At 40.5% G+C, this 24843-nt stretch overlaps 10 protein-coding genes and 1 pseudogene across 11 annotated transcripts; 4 read left to right on the plus strand and 7 right to left on the minus strand.

Annotated features, from left to right (window-relative positions):
* Window positions 1-228: 228 nt before the first annotated feature.
* On the plus strand, window positions 229-396 carry SS1G_07679 (predicted protein; the record flags this gene model as incomplete). The annotated part of the gene is made up of 1 exon (XM_001591004.1): window positions 229-396. One exon carries the CDS (start codon window positions 229-231, stop codon window positions 394-396), a length of 168 nt encoding a protein of 55 aa, XP_001591054.1.
* A 5755-nt stretch (window positions 397-6151) lies between these two features.
* Window positions 6152-7804, minus strand: SS1G_07680 (hypothetical protein; the record flags this gene model as incomplete). Its single annotated transcript, XM_001591005.1, has 1 exon — window positions 6152-7804. The coding sequence occupies one exon, from the start codon at window positions 7802-7804 to the stop codon at window positions 6152-6154; it is 1653 nt and encodes a 550-aa protein (XP_001591055.1).
* Window positions 7805-8493: 689 nt separating this feature from the next.
* On the minus strand, window positions 8494-11534 carry SS1G_07681 (hypothetical protein; the record flags this gene model as incomplete). The annotated part of the gene is made up of 6 exons (XM_001591006.1): window positions 8494-8670; window positions 8742-10180; window positions 10264-10448; window positions 10501-10691; window positions 10916-11339; window positions 11410-11534. The coding sequence occupies 6 exons, from the start codon at window positions 11532-11534 to the stop codon at window positions 8494-8496; spliced, it is 2541 nt and encodes an 846-aa protein (XP_001591056.1).
* A 1727-nt stretch (window positions 11535-13261) lies between these two features.
* Window positions 13262-13687, minus strand: SS1G_07682 (predicted protein; the record flags this gene model as incomplete). Its single annotated transcript, XM_001591007.1, has 2 exons — window positions 13262-13383; window positions 13579-13687. 2 exons carry the CDS (start codon window positions 13685-13687, stop codon window positions 13262-13264), a joined length of 231 nt encoding a protein of 76 aa, XP_001591057.1.
* A 445-nt stretch (window positions 13688-14132) lies between these two features.
* Window positions 14133-14237, minus strand: SS1G_07683 (predicted protein; the record flags this gene model as incomplete). Its single annotated transcript, XM_001591008.1, has 1 exon — window positions 14133-14237. The coding sequence occupies one exon, from the start codon at window positions 14235-14237 to the stop codon at window positions 14133-14135; it is 105 nt and encodes a 34-aa protein (XP_001591058.1).
* Window positions 14238-16993: 2756 nt separating this feature from the next.
* SS1G_07684 (predicted protein) lies at window positions 16994-17188 on the plus strand (the record flags this gene model as incomplete). Its single annotated transcript, XM_001591009.1, has 1 exon — window positions 16994-17188. The coding sequence occupies one exon, from the start codon at window positions 16994-16996 to the stop codon at window positions 17186-17188; it is 195 nt and encodes a 64-aa protein (XP_001591059.1).
* Window positions 17189-17592: 404 nt separating this feature from the next.
* Window positions 17593-17754, plus strand: SS1G_07685 (predicted protein; the record flags this gene model as incomplete). The annotated part of the gene is made up of 1 exon (XM_001591010.1): window positions 17593-17754. The coding sequence occupies one exon, from the start codon at window positions 17593-17595 to the stop codon at window positions 17752-17754; it is 162 nt and encodes a 53-aa protein (XP_001591060.1).
* A 708-nt stretch (window positions 17755-18462) lies between these two features.
* SS1G_07686 (predicted protein) lies at window positions 18463-18777 on the minus strand (the record flags this gene model as incomplete). The annotated part of the gene is made up of 2 exons (XM_001591011.1): window positions 18463-18644; window positions 18711-18777. 2 exons carry the CDS (start codon window positions 18775-18777, stop codon window positions 18463-18465), a joined length of 249 nt encoding a protein of 82 aa, XP_001591061.1.
* Window positions 18778-20055: 1278 nt separating this feature from the next.
* On the minus strand, window positions 20056-20620 carry SS1G_07687 (predicted protein; the record flags this gene model as incomplete). Its single annotated transcript, XM_001591012.1, has 2 exons — window positions 20056-20150; window positions 20512-20620. 2 exons carry the CDS (start codon window positions 20618-20620, stop codon window positions 20056-20058), a joined length of 204 nt encoding a protein of 67 aa, XP_001591062.1.
* Window positions 20621-21699: 1079 nt separating this feature from the next.
* SS1G_14708 lies at window positions 21700-21827 on the minus strand (annotated as a pseudogene). The gene has a single exon. The product of its transcript is annotated as a tRNA-OTHER (tRNA).
* Window positions 21828-22573: 746 nt separating this feature from the next.
* On the plus strand, window positions 22574-22891 carry SS1G_07688 (predicted protein; the record flags this gene model as incomplete). Its single annotated transcript, XM_001591013.1, has 2 exons — window positions 22574-22628; window positions 22746-22891. The coding sequence occupies 2 exons, from the start codon at window positions 22574-22576 to the stop codon at window positions 22889-22891; spliced, it is 201 nt and encodes a 66-aa protein (XP_001591063.1).
* Window positions 22892-24843: the final 1952 nt, after the last annotated feature.

Consider the following 24843-nt stretch of genomic DNA (forward strand, 5'->3'; position numbering starts at 1 on the left):
TTACTCAACATGGATAGTAAGCCTCCAAGACAGGAGCAGAACCACTCAAAAAGAACCTGAAGATTCTAGGGGCCAACATCAGCACATCCCTCCTCAGTACAAAAACCCAAAGATCACTCAATGCAATCGTTGCTTTCAATGGCACAACGCAAGAACATGCCTCAAATCACAAATCTGCCGCCCTATACAGTTCGGGAAAGCATACAGAGAGCAATCATACTACCAGTTATGGCACTGAACACATATGCCCACCCAAATGCCTTCACTGCAACGGCCCCCACCCCGCAGATGACCCCAAATGCCCCCTTCGCCCACAAGGGAGAGAAAGGAAATCAAAATCAGAACGCCAGACAATCCGGAAGATATACCTCGAAAACAGAAACTCTGTTTGTGTAAAGGCTGGATGCTCAAAGCCATCATCCGATGCACAAATGGCCGACTCCCCTACCCCTCCCTCCCCCTCGGACCAACTTAGGCCAAGAACCCCCACCCGCCTATTCGGCTCCACCCACTCCACAACCCTCTTCAGCACCCGCTCCGCTAATCGATTTACAGCAATCGCCAACCCAACCCCCATCCCATTTAATGAACTGTAAACCGCTTACGATAACCCAAACTAATATAGGTAAGGGAGGGATCTCACATGATCTCGCCCTTAATCTGGCAAACATAGATCAAATTGATATCATCACGATCCAGGAGCCATATATATACAAAGATACCTCAAGAAAAATCACCAAAACACACCCCTCCTACGAAATCTTCACTCCAATAGATGACTGAAAAGACACTCCCCAGGTTCTGATCTACATCAGAAAAGGAATCGGAATACGAATCAATCAAATTAGGCCTATAATCTCACGAGACCTAATCTTTATATAATTACTCTCTACAAACAACTCGATATTTACTATCATAAATATATATAATGCTCCAATACAATGTGCAGACGGCAATCAAGCCATCACTTCAATTTTCGAACTACAGAGATTCCCAACAAACGCTATCCTATTAGGTGATCTCAACCTCCATCACCCCAACTGGAACCCTCTACACCCCTCCCCTTCAGTGCTAGCTGAATCCTTTGTGGAATGATTTAACTCCCGAAACCTACACCTCATCTCCCCAATCGGGATCCCTACTCATACAAAAGGGAACGTCCTAGACCTCACCTTCCTTTCAGGGCCCTACACAGCATATACTTCTCTCACTGAACATCTAGATTGCACCTCAGATCACTTTACACTAAAAACTCAACTCTATTGGAACTACCGAAGCACAAAACCCATACAAAAACTCAGAGTGGATACATTAAACAAAACACTCTTCAAAGACCTACTAAGAATCAATTTAACCTGCATTAAGATCGATCTCGAAGCACCCTCCATCGGAGAGCTAGATCAATTAGCAGAGTCTCTCACACAAGCACTGATAAAAGCCTATATAAGCACTGCAAAGAGATCTACAAAAAGCCTCCTTCAACAACCCTGGTGGAACGAGGATTGTACGAAAGCCGCTCACGATCACAGGACCACTAAGACTCCTATATCCAAACGCTCTCTCCGAAAGACAGTCCGGAAAGCAAAACACATCTTCTATATCATGAAAGTAGATAAAGTAAAGGATATAAACGATGTATATCGAATAGCCAAATGGCATCAATCCACAGGCATATATCGAACCCCACCTCTAGCAGACCTATCAAAACAGACCATTGCAAACACTATCGAAGAGAAAAGGGAAACCCTCGCCAATAACCTACTGACAAACCTAGCCGAGGTTGACGATATCCCGTTCGATACCCCTACAGCCCCAAGCAGATCTATCACCTTCCCTGATATAGCTATACAAGATATAGAACTAGTTGTTTTAAAAGCAGGGAATACAGCATCTAACATAGACGAAATCCCAACAAAAATCCTACAGATCGTATGGCCACAAATAAGAGAAGTAATCCTACTCTTTTTCAAAGATTATCTACATCTAAGACACTACCCAAAATGCTTCCGATTAACCACCATCGTAATCATCCCTAAACCCAACAAGCCAGATTACACCAATCCAAGATCATACCGACCAATTGCCTTGCTCTCAATCCTAAACAAAGGCCTCGAAAGACTCATTGCGAAGAAGGTATTATAGCTTACTCTAAACTACCAAGTTCTAGCGAATTAATAGTTTGGAGCTCTATTTTTGCAATCCTCAATAGACCTCACTACTTGCATTATATATAATATTGAAATATCCCTAAAACAAGAATTAAAGATCACCCTGCTCACAATAGATATAAAAGATACTTTTGATACAATGCTATTAAAAAGACTAATAAACCGCCTTCGGGAACAAGGATGGCCAAACAACCTGGTTAGATGGGTTCAGTCCTTCGCCACTAATCGATCCATCAAGATCCGACTAGACGGCGAGATTAGCCCGGAAACAAAGCTAGAATGCAGTCTTCCTCAAGGCTCACCGATCTCCCCGATCCTATTCATACTCTACATCGCGTCTCTCTTCTGGATAGGCAAACCACAAAGCAGATTCGGATATGCAGACGATATCGCGATACCAGCGACATCAGACTTATTATAGACAAACTGTTGGTACGAGAAGGATACGGAAGACGTAGCACCCACGGATTACGTAGGTCCTGTATGTCTAATTGTATTCTGTCTAAAGAGCTAGCTACATATTGGAAGTAGTAAGTCTTATATAGACTTACTAAAAGAGCTAGTCTCTTTCGCGTTCGCTTAGTTCTTTATTACAGTAGTAATTGAATTGAAGTCATTCACTTCGTTCACACACAAACTATAACTTTCTACAAATAAATATACAAGAAACCCTTGAATAAGGAAAAACTGAAAGCATTACCTTTGATCCCAAGAAATCTGAGTTTATATACTTCTACAAAGAATATCGAATATTAATTAATACCCCTGCAATATATACTGAATCTATAAACATAAAGGTCAAACCTAGCCCGCTCAGATGGCTCGGAGTCCACTTCGACAAGAAATTATGCTTCAAATTATATGTTCAGATCCTTACAATCAAAGCCCTTAAAGAAGCTAATATATTAAGATCCTTCAACAATATAAATTAAGGGATACCTCTATATCTCACCAAAAAAGTGGCTAAAGCCTATATACTCAAACAATACTATTTCGCCTCAGAAACTTGGTGGCTGGACCAAACCAGATTAAAGAAAAATGCTTTAAACAAACCGATCTCGATCTCGAATATAATGGATAACTATATAAACCTACTCAATAAAGTAGTAATTACCTATACAAAAGCAATCCTCCTAGTATACAAAACTACAAACACAATAGTACTCTACAAAGAAGCTAAACTCAGACCATCTGAGATCGAGCTAAACCAGATCTCACAATTATACACAATACGAATCATCAGATTAGACCTCTACTATCCTCTCAGAATCAAAGTAGAGAATATAACCAAAGCCAAAGAACAGAACTGCATCCTAGATACAAGATTCGCAAGGCTTATCACAGCATTACCAGAGACTGAACATATAAACCCTTTAGCCTCCTTACCCTGGGAAATCAGAGAGTCGAGGGCAGAGGCTGAGGCTTGTATCAATAGCCCAATAAATAGAACGAAAGCATAAGCAACCGAGGACTTCAAAACCTTCTATACCAAGATACCAAGAAGCGATATACAGATCTTCTCGAACAGCTTAAAAAACGAAAACAAGGATGGTGCAACTGAAGGTGGTTTCATAATCTCATAATTCGATATTCAGATAGCATACCACTTTTTCTCATTAAGTACAAACATAGAAGTATTCGATACAGAAATTATAGCCGCAGTAGCAAGGGCATCAAAAGCCCTCACTCTAGCATCAACCAAACTGGCCACAGGTCTCTGGATCTTCTTAGATAACTACAAGGTTGCTCTCCGATTAGGATCTTATTTCAATGGTTCCTTACAAAGAGTCTTTGAAGACTTTCTAAAGCTTACACAAGCTTAAGCTGTCAAACCAAGGCTCCCACACACCTCCCCCAGGAAAATCTTCATCCGATAAGTCCTAGGACACCGTGGATATCCTTAACAACAAAATAGCTGATAAAACCATCAAGAAAGGAATAAAAACTTCTCTTTCCCCTCAATCCAATCTGTATGCTAGCATCCCTAAAAAGAATGATCAGAATAAGAGCCAATAAAGCAAACAAACAATTATAGAATACAATCAGACTACAATACTACAAAGATCTCCAATTCAATTATACTTCTAATACAGATACTTTTTCTTTAAAGAGAACTATATTCCACTATATTCTCGTTATCAGATCACAATATGAAAACTTAGCAATATACCATAAACACTTGTTGGGTTTCTTAAGACCAGAAAGAGTATCAGATTGAATTGACTTATTCTCTAGCTAAGCAGTTAAGCTGCGAGCATATATTCAAAAAATGAAGGAATAGGTTGGGTATTCGGCCTTCGGAATTAAAGTGCTTTGAAATCAAAATATTGAAAGCAAACAAACAGTATACCAAAAAGGAAAGAATGAATTAAAAGTTGAGTTTTGTTTGCTCCTTATATGCATATGTACTATATATGCATATGCTGCCAAGATCCCAGGAGGTCAACAACACTTCAATTATATTACAGCCTATACCCATTGCTTATATAGTAAAAGGAAAGCTTTACTACACTTTTTCTTTTGTAAAAAAGGGAAAGCTTTCAAAGCGCTTACAAAGAGCCCCCCCTTCCAAAATCATCCCCTGGCTTCTAAGCAATCCCATCGATATAGCCAAACTAGCCGAATGGCTAGAATACACCAAATTCTACACAGAAATCTGCCTGTGGCACACAGATGCAAGATAAAAAAAAATATAAAAAAAGAACTTTCTTTCTTTCATTGGATTCAAACGGAGTTAAGAGGTTTCTAAGGGTGCTTTTCCTTCCTCTCTTTCCTTTCTCTCACTTCTCTTCTTCTTTTTTTTATAAAAAAAAGCGAGTATATACACAAACAACCAAAACAAGTACGAGGAGACAGGGAGAGAGATCAAGAGGTAGTGATCTAGTGGACGAGGATGACTACAATTACAACCCCAAAAGGCCTACCAGCCCAACCCCCCCCTGCGAAGGCAATCATGTAAACCCTGCCCTAGCCCCTTTAAATTGTATATAAATATTCTCCCTAGCTAGTTAGTAAACTACTCAGAGGCTTCTCCTCTGAGCGTCATTTGTCCAAAACTGGAATAGATGGCTAAGGTTGTCACGTGCCAAGGCACACGCGGCCTACGGCCTATGACGATAAACACAATCAATCAATCAATCAATCAATCAATCTCTACTCTTGTTTTCCTTCTTCTTTTCTCCTTAGCTTAGTATTTTCTAATACAAGATACTTTACCCAGTATTCTTGAGTGTGACAACAAACATGTTACGAAGTAACAGCTGATCTGTCCATACGAGCTTGGACCATGTGGAAAAGCAAGTAGATTCACATATAAAACTATATGGCAATTGACTTATATGGTCTCCCCACCCTAAGCAAGCATAGACATCGAATCTGATCGAAAGCATGTGATCAAGGATTCCCACCAAGTGTAGGAATCCCACTATGGTGGGAAATATTCCCACCTTGATGGGACGATAGAGGTTAGTGGGATGTATAGTACGAAGGTCTATATAACTGGAAAGAGTTTCCTTATTGTAGAGCTTCGTGCTCAAGATCAATCATTTAGTATACTCTACTATTAGTTACGAATTGCATATCATTATTGTCATTACTTTAAGTCCCTGCTTGACGCCTAGTTATAAACCTACTTCGAGAGCCTAGAGCACTTCCACGTGATCTAGACGGCAAACCTCGTAACACATCCCATCGAGACAATACAATCCGACATTTTCAAATCCTAGTTGCTTGACCTTATAAGTCGAAGAAGATGGTCATTTATAGTGAGCACGAATTTCTACCTACCTACCTACCTACCTACCTACCTACCTACACAGAGATGGGGATTCGCAGATGGGAAATCTTAAGCTGTGGGTAATTAACGAATACCTAACGTGGTTTATCAGCGAGCGGGCCATATCACCGAGCGGGCCACTTTTACCTCAATTTATCATTTCAAACCCATATTATTTAACAACAATTAAATCAATTGATTGAAACTATCAAGAATCTAATAATCTAGGATCTATTATACTATTCTGACAAGTTCTTGAATTATGACCAGTCTTTCCACACTTACTACAGCATCGACTAGTAGATGATTCCCTATTAAAATTTCCCCCATTTTGACGCTCGTCGCGTTGAATCTGATTATCAACCTCTTGTTGTGATAATATATCTTCAGCTTCTTGTCCAGTAAGTACTCCTCCATTACGTAGTTGAATTTTTTTAGCGCGTCGACGTTTACTTAATACCTCATTTGCTCTTCGAAGCATACGATTCTCAGCACTCAAAAGTGTAACTTCATGTGCTAATCTCTCTGTACCTTTAACTAAAGCTTGTACAGTCTCAAATATAGGTGTAGGAGAGCTTGATCGATGACGAGTTATTCGAGCTTTTACTAGAGTTGATTGTAAGAGAGCCTCAGTTGGATTATGAGGGGTTTGAGAGATCCAGGAGTTGGTAAGTTCCAAGGAGGTAGATGGAGGGGTAGAAGTACGAATCCTAATATCTAGTTTTGAAAGTATAGATTGAGGATCGAATGGTATTAGACCTGCTCCTCGAAAACCAGCTTTCATATTCTGAATAGTAAATGATTGTTGATATGCAGCTTTGAAAGCTATAAAGAATTCAACTTTAGTGATATGATTGATATGTGCCTTGATAAACTCCTCAATTTGAGAACTATATGAACGTTTAAGTACACCGAAACATCCAACATCAAGTGGTTGAGTTAAATGACTTGAATATGGTGGTAATTTGAGGCATATAATATCATTTGATTTGCAATATGATTGAAAAGGTATTGATTCGTGGCTTTCGTGCCCATCCAATACTAGCATTCGATATTTGCCCTTTCTTTGACGAATAGTATGTTTATCGAAATGCTTTAACCATTCTAGGCCTGTCTCATTATTCGTCCATCCATTGGAAGTAGGTTTAATAGCCCAATCCGCAGGAAAATCGGTTTCGGTATACCAATTGGAAAGATGAACTTGTCCTTGAACTACCAGAAATGGAGGTATAGTTTCACCCTCTCCATTGCCACATATAATTGCTGTAGCCCACTCTCGATTGCCTGGTTGTATTGCCTTGCTTCTGCCATTTCGTTCAGCACTAGTTACAACCATTCCAGGGCATATTATACCCATCATGAAGCCGGTTTCGTCGAAATTGTAGAAATCGGAATCGACAATACCATATTTCGCCCGCATATTCGATACCAATCTAAACCACTCTTCAATAAGCTTGGGATCTTCGCAGAGAGCTCTTTGAAAATCATAAACGCGATTAAAACGCGTCTTTAATTCTGGACATCGTTTAACAAAGCGATGAGCCCAGAGCTTTCCAACCTTCTTCGCACCCCGCGATTCGAGGATATAATTCGCCATATCTTCTACACCATTTAATTTAGGTGCAAACCCTCTCTCATCCATATCGATTATATACTGGATAAGCACTTCCTCTTCTAATTTGGTCAAATTATGACCATTTGCTCGAGATTCGATACGAGGGGTAGTACTGTCCATTCTGCGCTGAATCTTTGTACGCGGGATATTATATAGCTTAGCAACCTTCCGAATGCTTAATTTTTGGTCTTTATTGATAGCTTCGATAGCTAAAAGTATTCGACCTTCTTGATTATTCGATTCCATAATATTTTGTTGATAAATCGCGTATTGAAGTTGAAAGATATAAATTGAGGTAAAAGTGGCCCGCTCGGTGATATGGCCCGCTCGCTGATAAACCACGTTAACCAATCATTATATATATATCAATGCAACCACCAATTCAACTCATTCCCCTTACAACCACATTCACATCTCTCGAGCCTTTACTTTACCTAAACCCGCTCTCGCTTCACGCATCGTTTTTATTGCATTTATTCATCAAAATAAACTTTAATCAACAATCTCAAGTATACAAATCAAGCTCACCCCTCTCCCTGTAGCCCCTCAAACCCCACCCCAAAGGGCCCCACCAAACAATAGCGGAAAACACTCCACAGAAAACCAAGCTTCCATAGAGAGACGAGAGACGAACTACTACCAAAGGACGAATTGCTTAGGGATGAATTAAAGAGAAACAATTTGAGAGGAACGAACCTGGCATTGCTCATACATCACAACACAGTAAACCATTCGTCACGCATAAAAAGAAAAAACAGTGAACTTTTAAAAAATTTTGAATTTCGTGGAGAGTTTTCCCATCGCAACTCCCAGATCCGCAGAAATGCCGGACAGTCCAAACCCATGTGGTATTTTAAAATAACGCTATTGCTCCCTTTCATAATCGTGTATAACCACATCGACGCTACCAATCATTTTATTCGAATATTGTTCATTCATCTACCAGGAGTATTTGCACCCATAAAAGGACCTACGTATGGATTTGACGGGTCCTGTTGTTGTCCTTGTCCTTGACCGTCCCCGCCCGGTGGTGAAGTGTCTAGATTCGGTGGGTAGAACTGAAATGATGGATCGATTACATTTGAATTTCCGATAAAATGATCCCATTGTTCCTATAATTCGATCAGCATTCCACCCTAGCGTAAGGTTTGGACACAAGAGTTATATCGGGAGATAAACTTACCCAGTCAACATTCGCCGGTAGATCCATCATTCCAGGAGCATTACCGGTGTTGCCGAACATGGAGAATGGGGATGCGCCGCCGTTCATGGTGGCAAAGGGGTTAACATTATTATCGAGTGCGTACGGAGTGAGACCACTTCCACTTGAATCACCCATATTCAGGTCCATGTTCGAATATCCTGCTGATGCCTGGCCCACGTTGTTGAACATAGCTGCTGAGTTTGGTGATAGACCACCAGAAAGCATACCCAAAGTCATAGCTGCTGATTGCTCGGGTCTGAGGTTCTCATCATCGAATTGTGAAAAAGCGTCGACTGTACTCATTGGTGTGGCACAAGCAATGGCCGCTGGTTCCCTACAAGCTTTCATCTTCTCAAGAATAATATTCAAAGTTTTGCATGCTTTAAATGCCTCCATCGATTCCTCCATCGTCTCACTCCAAATACTTTGAGAGGTTTCAACAGCCTTGAGCATATCGGCAAGTTCTTCTTTTTTCCAGAAATGTCTGTCCGGCGGACAAATACTCCCATAATGAAGCTCTAAGCAGACTATCATTGCAGCGAGTAAATAATCGTGTTTGGTAAGGGGTGAAACCGCCCAACTCATCGAACGCAATCGTCCCCCAGGTTTGGATTCCAGATGGATTTTGTGTTGATGGCGAAGGATTTCCATGGCAGCATTGACACAGGCTCGACGGGAATGATCATAGCGAGAATTCTGTCTCGCACGTGCAATGTACTTGCGATGAAGGACACACATAGTTTTCTGCCAAAGAATGTCCACATTGAACCTCTGCATCAAGAGCGTCGCAGAATCATGTGTACATTCTTCCAAGGGCTGGAGTCGAAGGTGAGGAGCAAGGTTCCGTTTTAATTCCCACAATTTATTATCGCGCGCGAGAACATCATCATATGCAATGCCTTTAGGATTAACACTTTGTATTTCCTCCATTATGCAGTTCAGTTCATTTGTTATGTTGATTTTGGAGAGCATGTAAGATATAGGGGTAGGCTCAGTCTTCGGTCTCTCGGGTGGTAATGTCTTCGAATCCGGACCAAACTCATCCTCAAATATGTTGCGAGGAGGTTTTGTATCACAGTCGCTATCACGGATCATACTCGGAAGGGCCAACTGGAAGGAAAACATCGTGTCCATGGCGCGCACAAATCCCCAAATTCGACGACGCATCTCGCCATGGAAGACAGAGATACCTGCAAAGTTGCTTGGATCTCGATGATAACCCATCCGCATTGATAATCGAGTGATCATGCCTATTATGACCCAAAGGCCTACTTCAGAATCCCATCGGCTCGCATATTCACCGTGTACGTATAGAATCAATGTTTCAATCGTGTAAAGTGATGACTTGGTATAATCGGAATTGACAAGACACTGGACCGTGCGCTGCCTGAATTCACTAGCTACCTCGAGAGTACGACCTAGTGAAAATGTTAGCGCCATGATGGAAAGTTTTGAACAAGAAAGTCGAGGAAAAGAGAAGAACTAAACGAGAGCTCCCTACCTTTCCATTCCGGTGGTTCATCCCCGATCTTTTGGTATGATTGCATGGCTAAACAGAGAATTGAATATAAAAGGCCTAGCCATACAATCGAGGTCTTCGCGGGATCTTGCCAGTGGGCCTGCAGCTCCTTATGGAAAGTCGGAGCGTGTATAATGTGTATAGACGGGTCGTAAGTGTGCAAATATCTAGTAAACGGTTAGTTAGCACTCTGTTCCTCTAAAATGGCTATATACGGACCTCGTGATGATTTTATCAACCTCAGATCTGGGAGGAAGTGCTTTTCGAAGCTCATCGTCCGTAGCTGGCGAATGTGCACCGATTAGAAATGCGGTATCATCATTGACAGGAGGGTTTGAAGATTTGATTTTCTCGTAATTCTTTTCGAGTTCTTTTTTATGACTACTGAAATAGGATTTGACTTCTGCGATCTTTTCCACCGATTAGTAACGACTTCTAATCCAAATAACATCTGAGGCTTAAGAATGAAAGACGAAGGTTCAAAAATGGCTCAAAAGATTGACCATTGCCTAAAGGTGTCTCTCAAATAATCGACCCGCGAGGCCGCTCTAGCAACTTGAAGATTTGTATTAAACCAAAGCGTTCATGGTGACAGAATCATGCATCGACAAGGAAACCGGGGTTTATAACATACATCTTTTAAGACCAGATGCCAGTGCGAATCTCCTAGATATGTTGTTTTTCCTTTATCAGGGTCAACCTTCATGATGCCCAATGAGTTAGCGACGCCATCTACATCGCTATCCTCATCACCTTCTTCTTTGATCATGTCATCGTCGTCTTGTTCTATGTCAGGAGGAAAAGATGAACCGACACTTTCGCTGTGAGAACGGTTAATGGCAGCAGTGGCGGCTGCTGGGCCTGCAGATGAAGCACCATTTGTCATCAAGGATAAGACTAAACCTTCTAAACGGTCAATACGATTTTGCATGTCATCAGGACTGGTTGAGCCTTGAGTTTGATTCTTTTTTCGTGTGCCCGGTGCAGCATATGAGCACGAGGAAGCATCACCTCTCCTCGTACAATTCTCACATGGATGCGACCGGTTACACTTCAACCTATTCGTAAGATTAGTATAATTGTGCCAGAGAGGCAAGGTGCTGACAGAATAGAACGCAAATGACTCACTTCCTGTGTCGGCAAGGCCCACATGAGAGAGGAATCCTGTTTCTCTTTCTTACCACCCGATATTGGCCTTCTGGAGATTGAGCTCCGGCGCTTGAGGAGGTAGTGGAAGGGGGCGTAGGAGTCATGATGATAAATTATTATTGATTTGTGAAGACAAATAAAATAGGACAGGCCAAGGTTCTGATTTACTTAAAAGCCCACAGGAGTGATCTGGGCCAAATATTTGGTATCTTATCAATTTCAAAACCTCCAGAGACTCGGTGTAAGCCTTCTCGCTCGAAGTGGCCTATGAAATGGGTGGTACGAGGAAGCGATGCGGCTCGCACCCGGACGATCAACCCCTAGTTGAATAGGTGAAGCAGCCCAAATCTCGTTAGAGGAAAGAAGGGACAGGGCCTATTGGAAACAGGGAGCGGAGGTAGAACTATAGATACAGATGACAAATAGCCTTACGTTCGCTGGACAGTGTTTGACTGCGCTAAGAATCCCATATGTAAATTGATGATCCCCTTTCAAGAATTTGGTTTGTCTCTTGATGACTTACGATGGAGGTAAAGCAACTCAGGTTTCCCTTCTCGTCAAAGTTTAGGAGGGCAAATTCCAATGTATCTTCTTCCTTGAATCCAAGCCTCCACAGATAATTCCTCCGGCCAATGATATACCGGACCCTATGGCGTATTCAAAGTTGGCCCCAAATTACCCAGGGAAGTTTCCCGAATACTGATACCAACCACCCACAGCAGTGACAAAACCTCTCAGTTTAGGAGCAACAACAAGTATTACTGATGTTCCAGAGAGAGACGACGGGTCGATAGCGCGAAGGCCGAATGTCCAGGAATAGCTTCGATGATATTTCCCACTTAATCTGGAACGGGCCAACCAATAAAGCGCAAACCAATAACAAAAATTACCTGAAACCGTTCCTGCAGATTCGAAATTCAAGATTCGAGATATTTATTATGGTCTTTCGGGGAGTCTGACGACCGAATCGTCATATATTCTGATTTTTCGAGAGAACGACGCGGAGAGTTGGGAAATGTGTTATGTCATGCACTGTATATGATCTCAATATACAATGGCATATTCTGCATACGCAGTCAGCAACTGCTTCAAAAGTGTGGGAGTTTCTGGGCTGCCAAACTAGGTACTCACAAGGGTGAATAAAATGTATCAAGTCTTTTGATACTAGAAATGGACCTAGGTAATACAGGATGATGAAAAGTATCACCACTCAGTTAGTTTATTGTTTTGATTTCAACGATCAAAATATGCGCTTCGAGAGAAATTTCAATTAATGAATAATGAAATCCATCAGAAAACTCTGCAAATTTTTGCGACGAAATATTGTAAGAGATGAATGAGAAGGTTGTCGATAAGTAATTACTCTGTAGATTGTCGAATCATAATAGTTGATAGTGACAAGCTATGGAATAAAAGAATAAAAGGCATAAGGCTGGAACTTGAGATCCCCGCCAAAAGGTCTTGGCTTGAGCGGGCTAGCGGGATCAGCCGAATGCAGTTCTGGATAAGGTTAATAAAAGGTGATAAGCGTTTTATTAAGATGGAATTGTTGTGTTTGTGTTTGTGTTTGGCTGTTGTGTGTTAACGTTGTGCTTGAATAGCGTATTTACCGTCCGGTTCTATATTTCGTAGGTGACCTCAACCTTAGTTTTGATGTTGCTAAATCATCTATCTGATAATTATTCCTTGATCGCCACTCTCAACATAATATATTGCTCAAAATAGAGCATGATTTCCACTTCCCCCAAGACTCATTCTCTCAAGGCATCAATTTGGTGTTGCGCGGCGTACTTGATTACCGGACCCCGATGACTCATATTGACGGCAAGTACTACCAACTACCACTACCACTACCATATATTACGAACCTCAATGAAATTAAAGACGATCGTGCATCAACATCCTCCTTCATCTTCCTGACAGGTTGACAGCTTGAATTCTTCAAAACCCACACTTTTGACTTAACGCCGATATCTCCGTCAGAATAAGGGGGACTAGCGCCAGAACGTGATCCATATATACTCCTATTCTCGCAAATTCGAAGCGTGAAGCAAAACAAGGTCGCCGAGGTAGATATACCGAATAAATGCGGGCAACGGATTCACCACAAGCTATCTCACAAATGAGAATCCTGCAGACATCGCCTACCTTCACGAGATGGTACCGAATTGAACTGGGTAACCACATCGCTCCACTCATATGGTTTATCAGGAGACTCTACATTATCTTCTAACAGAAAGGAATAGTCGAACATCATTTTGAGCCTATGACTGTTGGCTATCCAACACCGGCAAGGTCAACTGCACGAAAGCAGTACTGAGGACTCCAGTGTAAAGTATCACTTGGATTTTCTCCGGGTACTTGGCACAGTACCTCATCAAAAAGCTTATCTGAGTGAGCAGAGTTTGGTGGATGAAATCCAAGAGTAGGATTGATGCAAAGCAAAAGCTTTTACTTCTTCGCTTCTGCACCACCTCGCAACCACCCGAAAGAATTCATTATCTCTTGTCTCATCTTCAAAAAATGCTTTGATCACATTGAACTTGCTAATACCAGGTAGCATTCAATCATATAATCACGTTGCTTGTGTCGAAATTTACTGCTTCGAAGTCGAGTCACCTATTCAGCGATAAGCAGTATTGCTTTCTGTTTCAACATCCCTTTAACTATCCTTTCAACTCCTTCCACCAAGCATTATATTGTCAACTCAACTTTGCACTATTGCGATGGAACACGTTGCGCAATGGTAAAACGTTCTGGCACCAGATATCGTCGAGCGATTGGCGTGGGACACGAACGCCATGCATGTTGAATGGGTGAGCGAAGTCAGTGTAACAGCTATTAGCTGGGTATTGTTATCTAAGGTCACGAGCGACCTGGCTTCGTTGCTGGTAGAACAGCTTTGGGGCCCGCTAAACATGGTACTAATCCTGAGCTCTTGGCTTATGTCGGCACAAGCGACATGCGCTACTCAGCTTTAGTTCTTGCCGTAGCAAGTGTTAGTTATATAGTTTGTATATTATTCCTTTCTATATTCTCTGCTGCTCGTTTGTGCGCTGACCACTATATATTCTTAGATTTGTTTGACGTCTTCCGCAATATCCCAACTGTACATTTGGCCTTACCTGATCACCTGCAATGCCGGACAATAATTACATTGGGCTCTATCCCACCACCTGCCCGGTATTATTCTGGATGCTGTGCAACCACTACGCGCACTTGATGGTGCCATTAGTCTGAGAGCTTCTTGCCAAGCAGTATCTGTTTTGTGTTAAGTACCTTTGAGGATCCGTGAATAGCCACTTTTATCGTCATATAGGCCTCGTATGCAATGATTTGAAGTTCCATGCCTACTTTGCCTTTACTAGACACACACCCGAGGCTACGAATTACCAAAGTCTCTTATTTGGACACCTGAATCATGCACCCAGATATTGAATTCCAATGCCCCTGAAACACGCGGTAAAATTCCTTGAATTCGGGATATGTTTTTGAAGCGCGGATGGCTGATAGTGACGTTTCCATCATTCCATATGAGTTGCTCCAAGTTGAATACGGGAACGAAGTTCAATCTTTGGTTAAAGAGCCCTTTTTGCCCAACTATTACTTGGTGTTATTCCCTATGGGAGTGATGTTGTTGCCCTACTGGCGTCTCCTATTTCAACGCATCCGCAAGCCACGAATGCTCTTAAGAAATCGCCGGCCGATGTAGCAATTCTCGTGTCTTCCATGATCACCGAGTTAGCACATACATGTTTTGTTTCATTTTCTTCTACACTTGTTTGATGGCAACTGCCACAGAAGCCCGGGTTACTCGATTCAAGCCATATCTATATTGATGGTGATTTACCCTAGGACATTTAAGATCGTGTTGCTGCAAAAGTGCATCTCGGTTGTCTGGTGCACGTGGAGGCCACCCAAACGGGCATTAACAACCAGTTGATATCATTACAAGTACCTTGCTCCAAGGCACCATGCTATACTCAGTAGCCATATATCCTATGCGTTGATGTCATGTTTCACAAAACAGCCGATGGTATTTATGGGATTTCAGTTCGGGGTAAAGAGGCTCTAGCCGACATGCGACAGTGCTTCACCATCCCTCGCATGGCTCAGTTCGAGGATAATACTGCCAAAAATTGGTTTTGAGCCCCATCCAGATACTGAGAATCTATGGTGGCTTTTTCAATGTACGCACTCCACACCTTTTCCTGGAGCACATTAGTACCCGCCCTCATCGCAATGAAAACTTTTGAATTCGTGTCAATAGAGCATGATTAGTTAGTTTGCTTGTAATCAGCGAGAAAAACGATTAATAGGTAAGAATCATGCTGTTAGCTTCTTCGCTTTCTGAGCTAGTTTGTGGAGCGATGGCATAATGAATAAATGGTGAAGTCATCGGTACAACATACGGTAATTGAACGTGCTCATGGGACAACATACGGTAATTGAGCGTGCTCGTAGTGCGAGCCAAGCGATGAGTATTAGAAGCTCTCTAAAGTGAATGGATGAGAAGTGGTTTGGAGAGTGAATTAAATGAGTGAAATGGCATGCGAAAATCGTGTAGAGTTCAATTGTGGACTCGGTTGTAAAGGAAAGGGGTTATATTTCGCAAGGTTCTTTTTTGTCAGATAAATCTATAGTCTCAAGATTCTACACGTTATCAAAAGAAAACTTACTCTCTAGACATAACGTCAGTATCCTCAGGAGCTGGCGACCGACTAATCGAAATTAGGTTTATGGTTGGTTATATAATTTTGAAATGCCCGATTTAAGGTTTTATCTTTTGGGGTTTTGGATAAAGTGGGTGTGATCGTCCGTTTGAATCTATCGGGTGTTATTTATTTCCTTCAGGTTTCTTTCCTTCTTTCCTTCGATGTTTTTTTTTGTTTCTCGCTTTCCCTTTCGCTTTTGTTTGTAAGATCTGGTTTTGTTTATTCTTCGTTGATGAGGTGGCCTTTTCCTCAAAATGATATGGTATATTGAGTTTATAAGTTTGTTAGAGGAACTTTCAGTTTTTTTTTTAAGTTTCATCCCTTCAATACTTTGCGAATTCATATTAAGTTCCTCGCTTTCCTTCATGGAATCCCGTGCTATTCGTTGCCTATATGGTATCTCCTTCGAGCGAGCGCATAGCATCCATTATTGTCAGTCTGTCAGTCGGTCGATTCGCAGTGAGATAGGTAGAGGTGGACGAAAGAGGAAGGAGAAGGATTGATCTTCTATATATCGCCGCCGTTAGTTATTGAGCAAATATTCCAGTCATGGTTGCAAATTCATCGAATTTTACATGCAGTGTGTGGGAGGGGAATGTAGGATTGTATATTCGAAGTCTTTCCCTTTCGGATTCATGTTCTCTCGTCAGTTAATTTTAGTTTCTATGTGATTTTAGTATTATCCTCATTTTCATACTTGAAACACTCGTCAGACTTACACATACCTCATTTCAGTGCTCGCATTCAGATCCGAATAATTCTTTTCTCGATTTATCTGTCTCTTTCATACGCAATTCAAGTTAACAATACCTTCATTCATTCAGAGATTCTCAAACCGAGCGATCAAAATGCACTTCACCAAGACCTTCAGCGCACCCGCCCTCTTCCTCGTTTCTGCTTCTCCAGCCCAGTTCTCCGACATTTCTACCGCGCCCGTGAACACCTTCGTCCGACTGCTACCTTTATTCTCATGGGCTCTGCAACCGATAAACTTCATCCAACCGCATTCAGCGCCTCTAACGTCAAGTTCATCACTCTTCTAGCGGCAGGTCCAAGAATGCCCTCACCATAATCTCTCCTTTAGCTCGAGCAGCAGCACCAATATCGAGACCACTGCTTTCTCCCACAGCTACCTTAACCACAGCCGCAAGCGAGACTATTCGGAAGAAACAAATGGAATGCAAAATCGAGTCATGAAAGGAGGAAATAAGACATCGGGAACTGGAATCAATGACGCAGATGGTGGAGGAGCTAAAAAAAAACAAAAAACCTTATGCTGGCGTGAATAGTGGAGGAGGTTCTGTTAAGGGAAGTAGGTCTGATAATGAGATTGAGAATGAGATTGAGAATGAGATTGAGAATGAGATTGAGAATGAGATTGAGAATGAGAAAGGAAATGGGAGTTTAGGTGACTGTGTGTCACAAAGTTTTCCTCCACTTTATCGAAATGCTACTGATAGATTTCAATATAATCCTACGTGTTGAGGACGAAAGGAAGTTGTCCAAGAAGGGGAAAAAGCACAATGCAAGAGAGGGAAAAATATTCAGGGAATTACAAAGGAGTAAAGATCCTATCGTCATCTACTTCCAATCTAGATTTCGTGACTAACGGACCAGGGCACATGCACTGCGAATTTAAACCTTTATCCCCATAATAACTTATTTAGCCTCCTTCGTGAAGGTTCCATATGATATATGCCAAAGCTGCTTTTCATCTGCGCCGGTGTATGGTTATTGATATTTTCTACGTTCTTGTTTTTTCTCAAGCAGAAACTAACGAACTGGACACCTTTCTAAAGCAAAAATTAACAAACTGGATACATTTCGCGTTACTAGCATTAAACTATTTTTCAGCCTAGTTTAGTATAGTATGACTACGATAATTTTAGTACGTCATGGTTAATCGGCTTCAAAACCCGGGGGAAAAGTCTGCTCGAGATGAAGAGGGAGATATGGGGATTTGAGGACTAGAATCAGTCTAGAAATTAATCCTATAGCATGTGGCCTCATAAAAGGGGTAATTCAGGAACTTGGTTAGATGGTGTATGGGGTAAAGTATGGGGTAGTGTGGGGTCGGAACTAAGCGAGTGAAGGGGCTAGGAGTAGCTTAGAATTAGCTTTAGGGTTATACTCTTCAACAGCGAAAATTCATCACCTTATAAATGAGGCGATGTACATATTAAGAGAAAAAGAGCAAAATAGCGAGAAAAAGTTGGTTGTATTGTATGACTATATGGTTACATGGTTATCTGATAATAACAATTTGCCCCATACATATCCTTCCATACCCAACATCCATCTATCCATGTGTATATGTCTAAAAATCTGGCTCCGAGGTGAGGAGCAAATCTTCGTACATCTGGACACGATCCTCCCTGGTAAGAGACGAGTAGTACTCAGCGGTTGGAGTAATCTCGTCTCTTCCCTCGATTCTCCACTCTGCCTCCGTGACAGCTGCAAGTGGTAACTGGGCAAATGCTTCCCAGTTCGCCGTTGCTTCTACCGTGTACTTGTTAGTATTAGATGGTTGGGTTAATGGGATGTTTTTGTGTGAGAGATACTTACCCTCTTCTTCCTTCATGATGGCCGCAAACATCTCTCTACGCCTTGCGATACTCAAGTAGAAAGGCATGTTGAACAGTGTCTTTCGTCGATGAGGTTGTTCGGTGAGGTTTTTCGAAGTCCGATGAAGAGGAAATTTTACAGCAAGACAAGGGAGGGATTCCTTTTTTAAGGGCGCAGAAGGACAATAAGTTATTCCAAATCACGTCGATTTCTATTCAGACCAGGACCCGCTTGAAGACGCTCTAAGTGTGAAGTAAAGTCAAAAGCGGGGGAAGCGGATTCCATTCGAGTGTGTAATGCACATGAATGGTCAAATCCGTGAAATAATTGGGGCTATCTCTACCACTGATTATACTCGAATACTTCGAGTCAGCTGTGTGGTGCTTGGAGCCGGCTGGGCATCTCTGGGCATGTGGTGTTCATTGTAGATCATTCTTCCATCCTATACATTTGATAAAGCTTGCTAGACTAGTATATCCCAGATTTTGAAAGTGAGCTGAAGCTCCAAAATTGACTTTACATCTATCGATATAATACTTCATGAAAACTACTCCCCTTAGCAAACTTATCCCATTTCCTAAAACATTCCCCCGCCTTCTCCCCACCCCATTAAAGCTATTTCCAAAGAAGTACTCTACAAAATTAAAAGACATAAAATATGCAAAATATTTCTTAATCCAGGGGTCGAACCTAGGGTTACCCGAAATTCCCCATTGCTAAAGGATAGAAATAGATATCCAAGTTAAAAGAGCATTTGTAATGAGGGTACTTTTAGTGGTGTGGGAAGGTGGGAGAAGTTAGTTAGACTTTCATTGGTGGATAGGCCGTTTGCTGAGATATTCTAGGGTACTGGAATGATCAAAATGTGGAAGAATCAGATAATAATTGTGTTTCCCCATATAAGGGCTAGAGTTTCAACACAATTTGTCCATGAATATAATGGGTTGAAGCTTAAGGATGCAAAAAGAAATAGCTTAAACTGTAGCAAATTTAAATACTAAATAGTACCTGAGGGTAATAGATACAGAATGGAGGTATTGAGGATGCTGGCTGAACAGACATGGCACCTTCCCCGTACAGACAAGGAAAGTACTCTCGAAGTTAGCAGTTACAAAATTCTATTTGACCATGAAAAATAAATGATTATTGTTTAATGGTTACTACAACCAAATTGATGAAATGATATCTTCTTATATTCATGATCAACTCAAAAGCTATAAAAATATTCAAACCTAGCAACGTAGAGTCAGTTAGGCATTGAGCCCGGCCAGAAAACTCTGAACAGTGGCAACGTCTCCTCAAATGGATAGGGGATAAAGCAAAAAATTGGGAAGTTACCCCGCCTTCATTGAGGAAACCACAAGCTAGCCACCACGGCCAACTTTCCACCACCTAAATTCCTCGAAGGGTGTATATGCAACTTTGCCTCAATATATAAACCTATTTCTTGATAGTTTTAGATCGACAAAACCCAAAAAAATTTGGGAAGTTACCCCCCCTTATTTGAGGAAACCACAAGCTAGCCACCACGGCCAACTCCACCACCTAAATTCCTCGAAGGGTGTACATACAACTTTGTTACTGTTTATATACCATTCCTCGATGGTACTGAACCTCTCTAGACTACCCTCAAAAATGGCAAAATTTACCGAAAGTTGAATTAATAGTTATTAATCATTGATGCAGTGAAGAAATGTGTATAAGATTTACAATTCCCGCACTCTTCAAATGGAAGAGGAAGAATAAAGGCAAAAAAAAAGGGAGACCAGCTCCCCTACTTCCAAGGAAACCTCAAACTAACCATTACGGCCAGCTTTCCACCACCTTCCCTCATACTTTCGTTGTCTTTCTTCTAAATCTGTATATCTGATCAGATCAAGTATACGACTTAAAAACTCAATAAAAGACATGCTGTCCTAGTTACAACGACTATTTGAGTGATATTGGGCACCTGATATTACATGGTGGATGATTGATCTTGTGGCAATGATAACATACAAATTGGGCAGGTACACATGAATTAGGCAGATTCAAGCAGTCATACAGTAAAATCATATATCAGGCAGGCACATATCAGGTATGGATAAAAGGTAGTTGCGAGGAGACTATAAGATGATGGACATCATTATTGTAAGATTCTACTTTATACAATATAAATGAGCCTCTGATGTCGATATAATATTAGACACTTGAACTACTAAACATTTTCCATGTTACACCAGCAGCTCTTCGTGCTTGGTCAAATTTTATCGTGGCAGAGCAATGAAAAGGTTATGATTCCGTCTTTTGAACATCCCTCAATGAAGTTTTGTCGAAAGAGGGAAATTAGTCTCAAAAAGACCCTTAAAGTTTCCACAAAACTAATAGCTGAGAATCCACCTCCACCAATCTAGAAGAAGGTACAAGATGGACAAGCGCATTGGAGAAAAATCGGCTCTTTCGATCAAGGGATTAACTTTAATTGGGACCATCTAATCTTGATTTGAGTATACTAGCATAGAAGGCCCCTCCTCCCCGTTGTTGCATCTTACAGTGGAGTACCACAATCGATAAAATTATCATCTTGCGGAACATTATCAAAGAAAGCCAACATCGGCACTAGAACTTCGAAAAAGCGACAGAAAAATTCAATAAGCTCTTAATAAACAATTTATTTTATACGACGACTTCATACTTGCAATTGGAGACTTTTGATGCCAAATTTCCAGTCTGTTTGCTTGGATACATGTCATATTAGGTTCGCCAAGAGCCGCAGCGCTAATAAGGGGCTCGGTAAAAAAACCACACTTGTCTAGCTGAATTAGGCGAAGGATCTGGAGTAGCTTGTTTCTTAGAGCCCTCTAGCTTTTAGTTTTACCATGGATGCTGTGAAAAAAAAGTAATCATGTATGAGTACATACTCACTTAATCAACTTTGCATTCAACATTCAAAAAATAGTAATCAGCCCTCTTTAAATAAAAAGTGTAAAAACAAAAAACCAAAAAAAAGTTCTGAATCCAGAAGTCGAACCTGGGGCTCCTCAATCTAAAACTTCGTAGGTTTGAAATTTTTTGAATCTCATCCCAAACCATCAAGCTTTATAGAATTGAGTTATGTTAACACTACACTAATTCGGATATGCTTTGTATATACTTCGTACGGGGGTATCTACACTACTTAGGTATATATAGAACAAAATCACAAAATTTGAACGCAGATTACGGGGAATGAACTTATATCCGATATATCCTGAGTTAAACTAAAGTTCATTGGAAAATAAAGGCACCGTAAATGTTTCCTTGATCATATTCTGCATTTCGGAAACAGATAGCGAAACTTTTCCTTCCATCTATTTTTTGGCTAAGCGGCACCTAAGAAAACTGCCTCTCAACATTTTTATGTATCCCCAGTGAATACACTCGCCATGTTTGTGAGTATGTCCCAGATAGAACCAATACATGGGTCATAGATAAACATCTAGATTCCGAATGCCAAATACGTATCATCTTGTACTCAAACTTATCACATCTGGATTTCCGGCATAAGATGACAATTTAACGCAGATGGCACATCTCCGCAAATAAAGCCTCCTATATTCATTCTTATTTACTACCATAAACCCGAAGACTATAGCAAAATAGCAAAATTCAGAAGATAAGCACAAATATTATCTTCTAGAGAAATATAATGATTATTATGTATACATGATCATTCAAGACCTCAATCTCAAGATTGACAGGAGACTAAATATGGGAACCATCCCGATCACGCAGAAAATCACACAAAATATAGCCAAGATCCCCATGTGCTCAACTAGAGATAGAAGCTTTTCGCAGCAGATATTTCTAAAAAGGGGTCCAGCTCAAATAAAAAGATACTCAATATGTCTGCAATCTTCGATCTGACAATAAAAAAAACCAATTCCATTCAAAAACTAGGTATAGACAGTCGTCCGTCCCTTGCTACAGAGATCTATCACCCCTCGCACCAAAGTTTCCTTGATACCCGACGAGGTACTTCATATTACTGATTCTGCTGCCTTAAGCATTCGTCAGCGTTGGATAACGCAGTGGTTACAATCAACTTTATTGAAGACAAGCTTTCCGATTCTGCTGCCAACCAAGAATTAAGACAGATGGCCCCATCTGTCTTGTCTGCGTTACAAGGGCCAGAGTATAAGACAGGTAATCCAAAATATTAGAAATTGAGAATCAAATAAGCACTTCCATATCAACGACTTTCAAGATCAAAGAAGCACACACAAAACTATAACTCAACTCTAAAGAAAATCAACGCTCTAAAAAGTCTCCACTCGTTAAAACCCCGGTCTCATCACTGCTAATCTTTTTATCCACTTGTTTCTTCTTGCTTCTTCCTGGTTTTTTTTTCTTTTTATAACTTTCCTGTAACTAACCGACTGAATAACTTCGTCACAGCCACTCAACACAAAGAAATATATACTACAAAACGTTTTATCAATACACACCAGAAATAATCTCACAAATCACATCTCAGCCCTGAGCTCCGTGAATTTCGCATTCCGGGAACCCCAAGTTAATTACTTCCCAGAATCTTGAAAATATATATATATATACTACCCAAACTCAGCGCAAACGAAAACCCCACGAAGCGCGAAGTAAAATGATGACTCTATTCTTGAGCATACAGTAAAGGAATCCTCATCAGTTACTAATGTGAATAGAAAAGAAATAATTGAATAAACACGCTTTAATTATCTTAGACATTCCGATTTTGATTTTTTTTAACGAGAACGGTTGCATTATGAAAAGTATAAGAGGATATGAATGATCAAGCTCGCCAGGCGGTTTGTATTATCAACAAGGTTCTCTTTGGTAGAAGAATGGTTTGATGAGATGGGAACAGGGTTATGAAGCGCGCTGACGATAGGAAATATATCCACATATGCTCGATCTATTAACACGACCGCATAGAATAACAGCAGGCTTTTATTGACACAGATTTCTTTGCTTTGCAAAAGAATCTCCCAGAGTGGTCATTACACCAATTCACCACAGCGCAAAAACAAGCCTTTTAAAAGTAACAGAAATACATAAAATTACATGCTCAAAAGGTTAAAGCAGGAAAAATTCCCAACGTCAAAAGCAAGACATCAAAACCATCAAAACCATCATATCACAACTCACTATAAACATGCAAATCTTCAAACCCAAAAATTCCCCAACCCAAAAATATTATCCGACTCTTCTATTCCACACTCCCCTTGCCCCCCCCCCCAACGATATAAAAACAACCGAGATCCCTTCCTCTTCCTCTTTAAGAAACTCCCAGCACCTTCCCACTTTCCCACCAACTAAAGATTAATAACAACAGAAAAAGAAAAAGAAAAAGAAAAAGAAAAAGAAAAAGAAAAAGAAAAAGAAAAAGAAAAAGAAAAAGAAAAAGAAAAAGAAAAAGAAAAAGAAAAAGAAAAAGAAAAAGAAAAAGAAAAAGAAAAAGAAAAAGAAAAAGAAAAAGAAAAAGAAAAAGAAAAAGAAAAAGAAAAAGAAAAAGAAAACGGACCAATACCAATACTATCACAATTAAAATTACAATATACATCTTCCCCCCTCCCCTCTCTATCTATCTATATCCACATACACAAAACCTCCAAGATAAATACTCTTACTCTTACTCTTACTCCAAGCAAAGCAGCCATGGAAAATTCAAATGGAGACTAGCTAAACTATATACATATATAAAAATACACAATCCAATACAATCTCTTCCTTTAAATTTCCCGAGGGGATATAATATCTAATAATGGTCTTACATAATTTTATAATACACAGTATTATGTAAAAGCTTACATCAATTCGTAAACTAATTAACTGGATATACATGACAAATATAAATCTATATAAAAAAGCAAGCATAGGAAGGGAGGAAGGAAGGAAGGATTTGAGATATTTGATTTGGGTTTTGAGGTTTGAGGTTTGAGGTTTTTAAATATGGCTGTCTAGACGGAGTATATATAAATATAAATAAATGCAATCAATATAAAATAAAAAGAATACAACAACGCGTGAACAATTGAAAATATTCCTTGCCAATTTCGGAATATATTAACTTTATCTTCCTAGTACTACTAGTACGATTAGTACTACCCATTGAATATGGTAGTTACTATTGGCT

Source organism: Sclerotinia sclerotiorum, genomic scaffold (genome assembly GCF_000146945.2).
Source record: "Sclerotinia sclerotiorum 1980 UF-70 scaffold_10 genomic scaffold, whole genome shotgun sequence".
In the NCBI taxonomy this organism is placed as follows: Eukaryota; Fungi; Ascomycota; class Leotiomycetes; order Helotiales; family Sclerotiniaceae; genus Sclerotinia; species Sclerotinia sclerotiorum.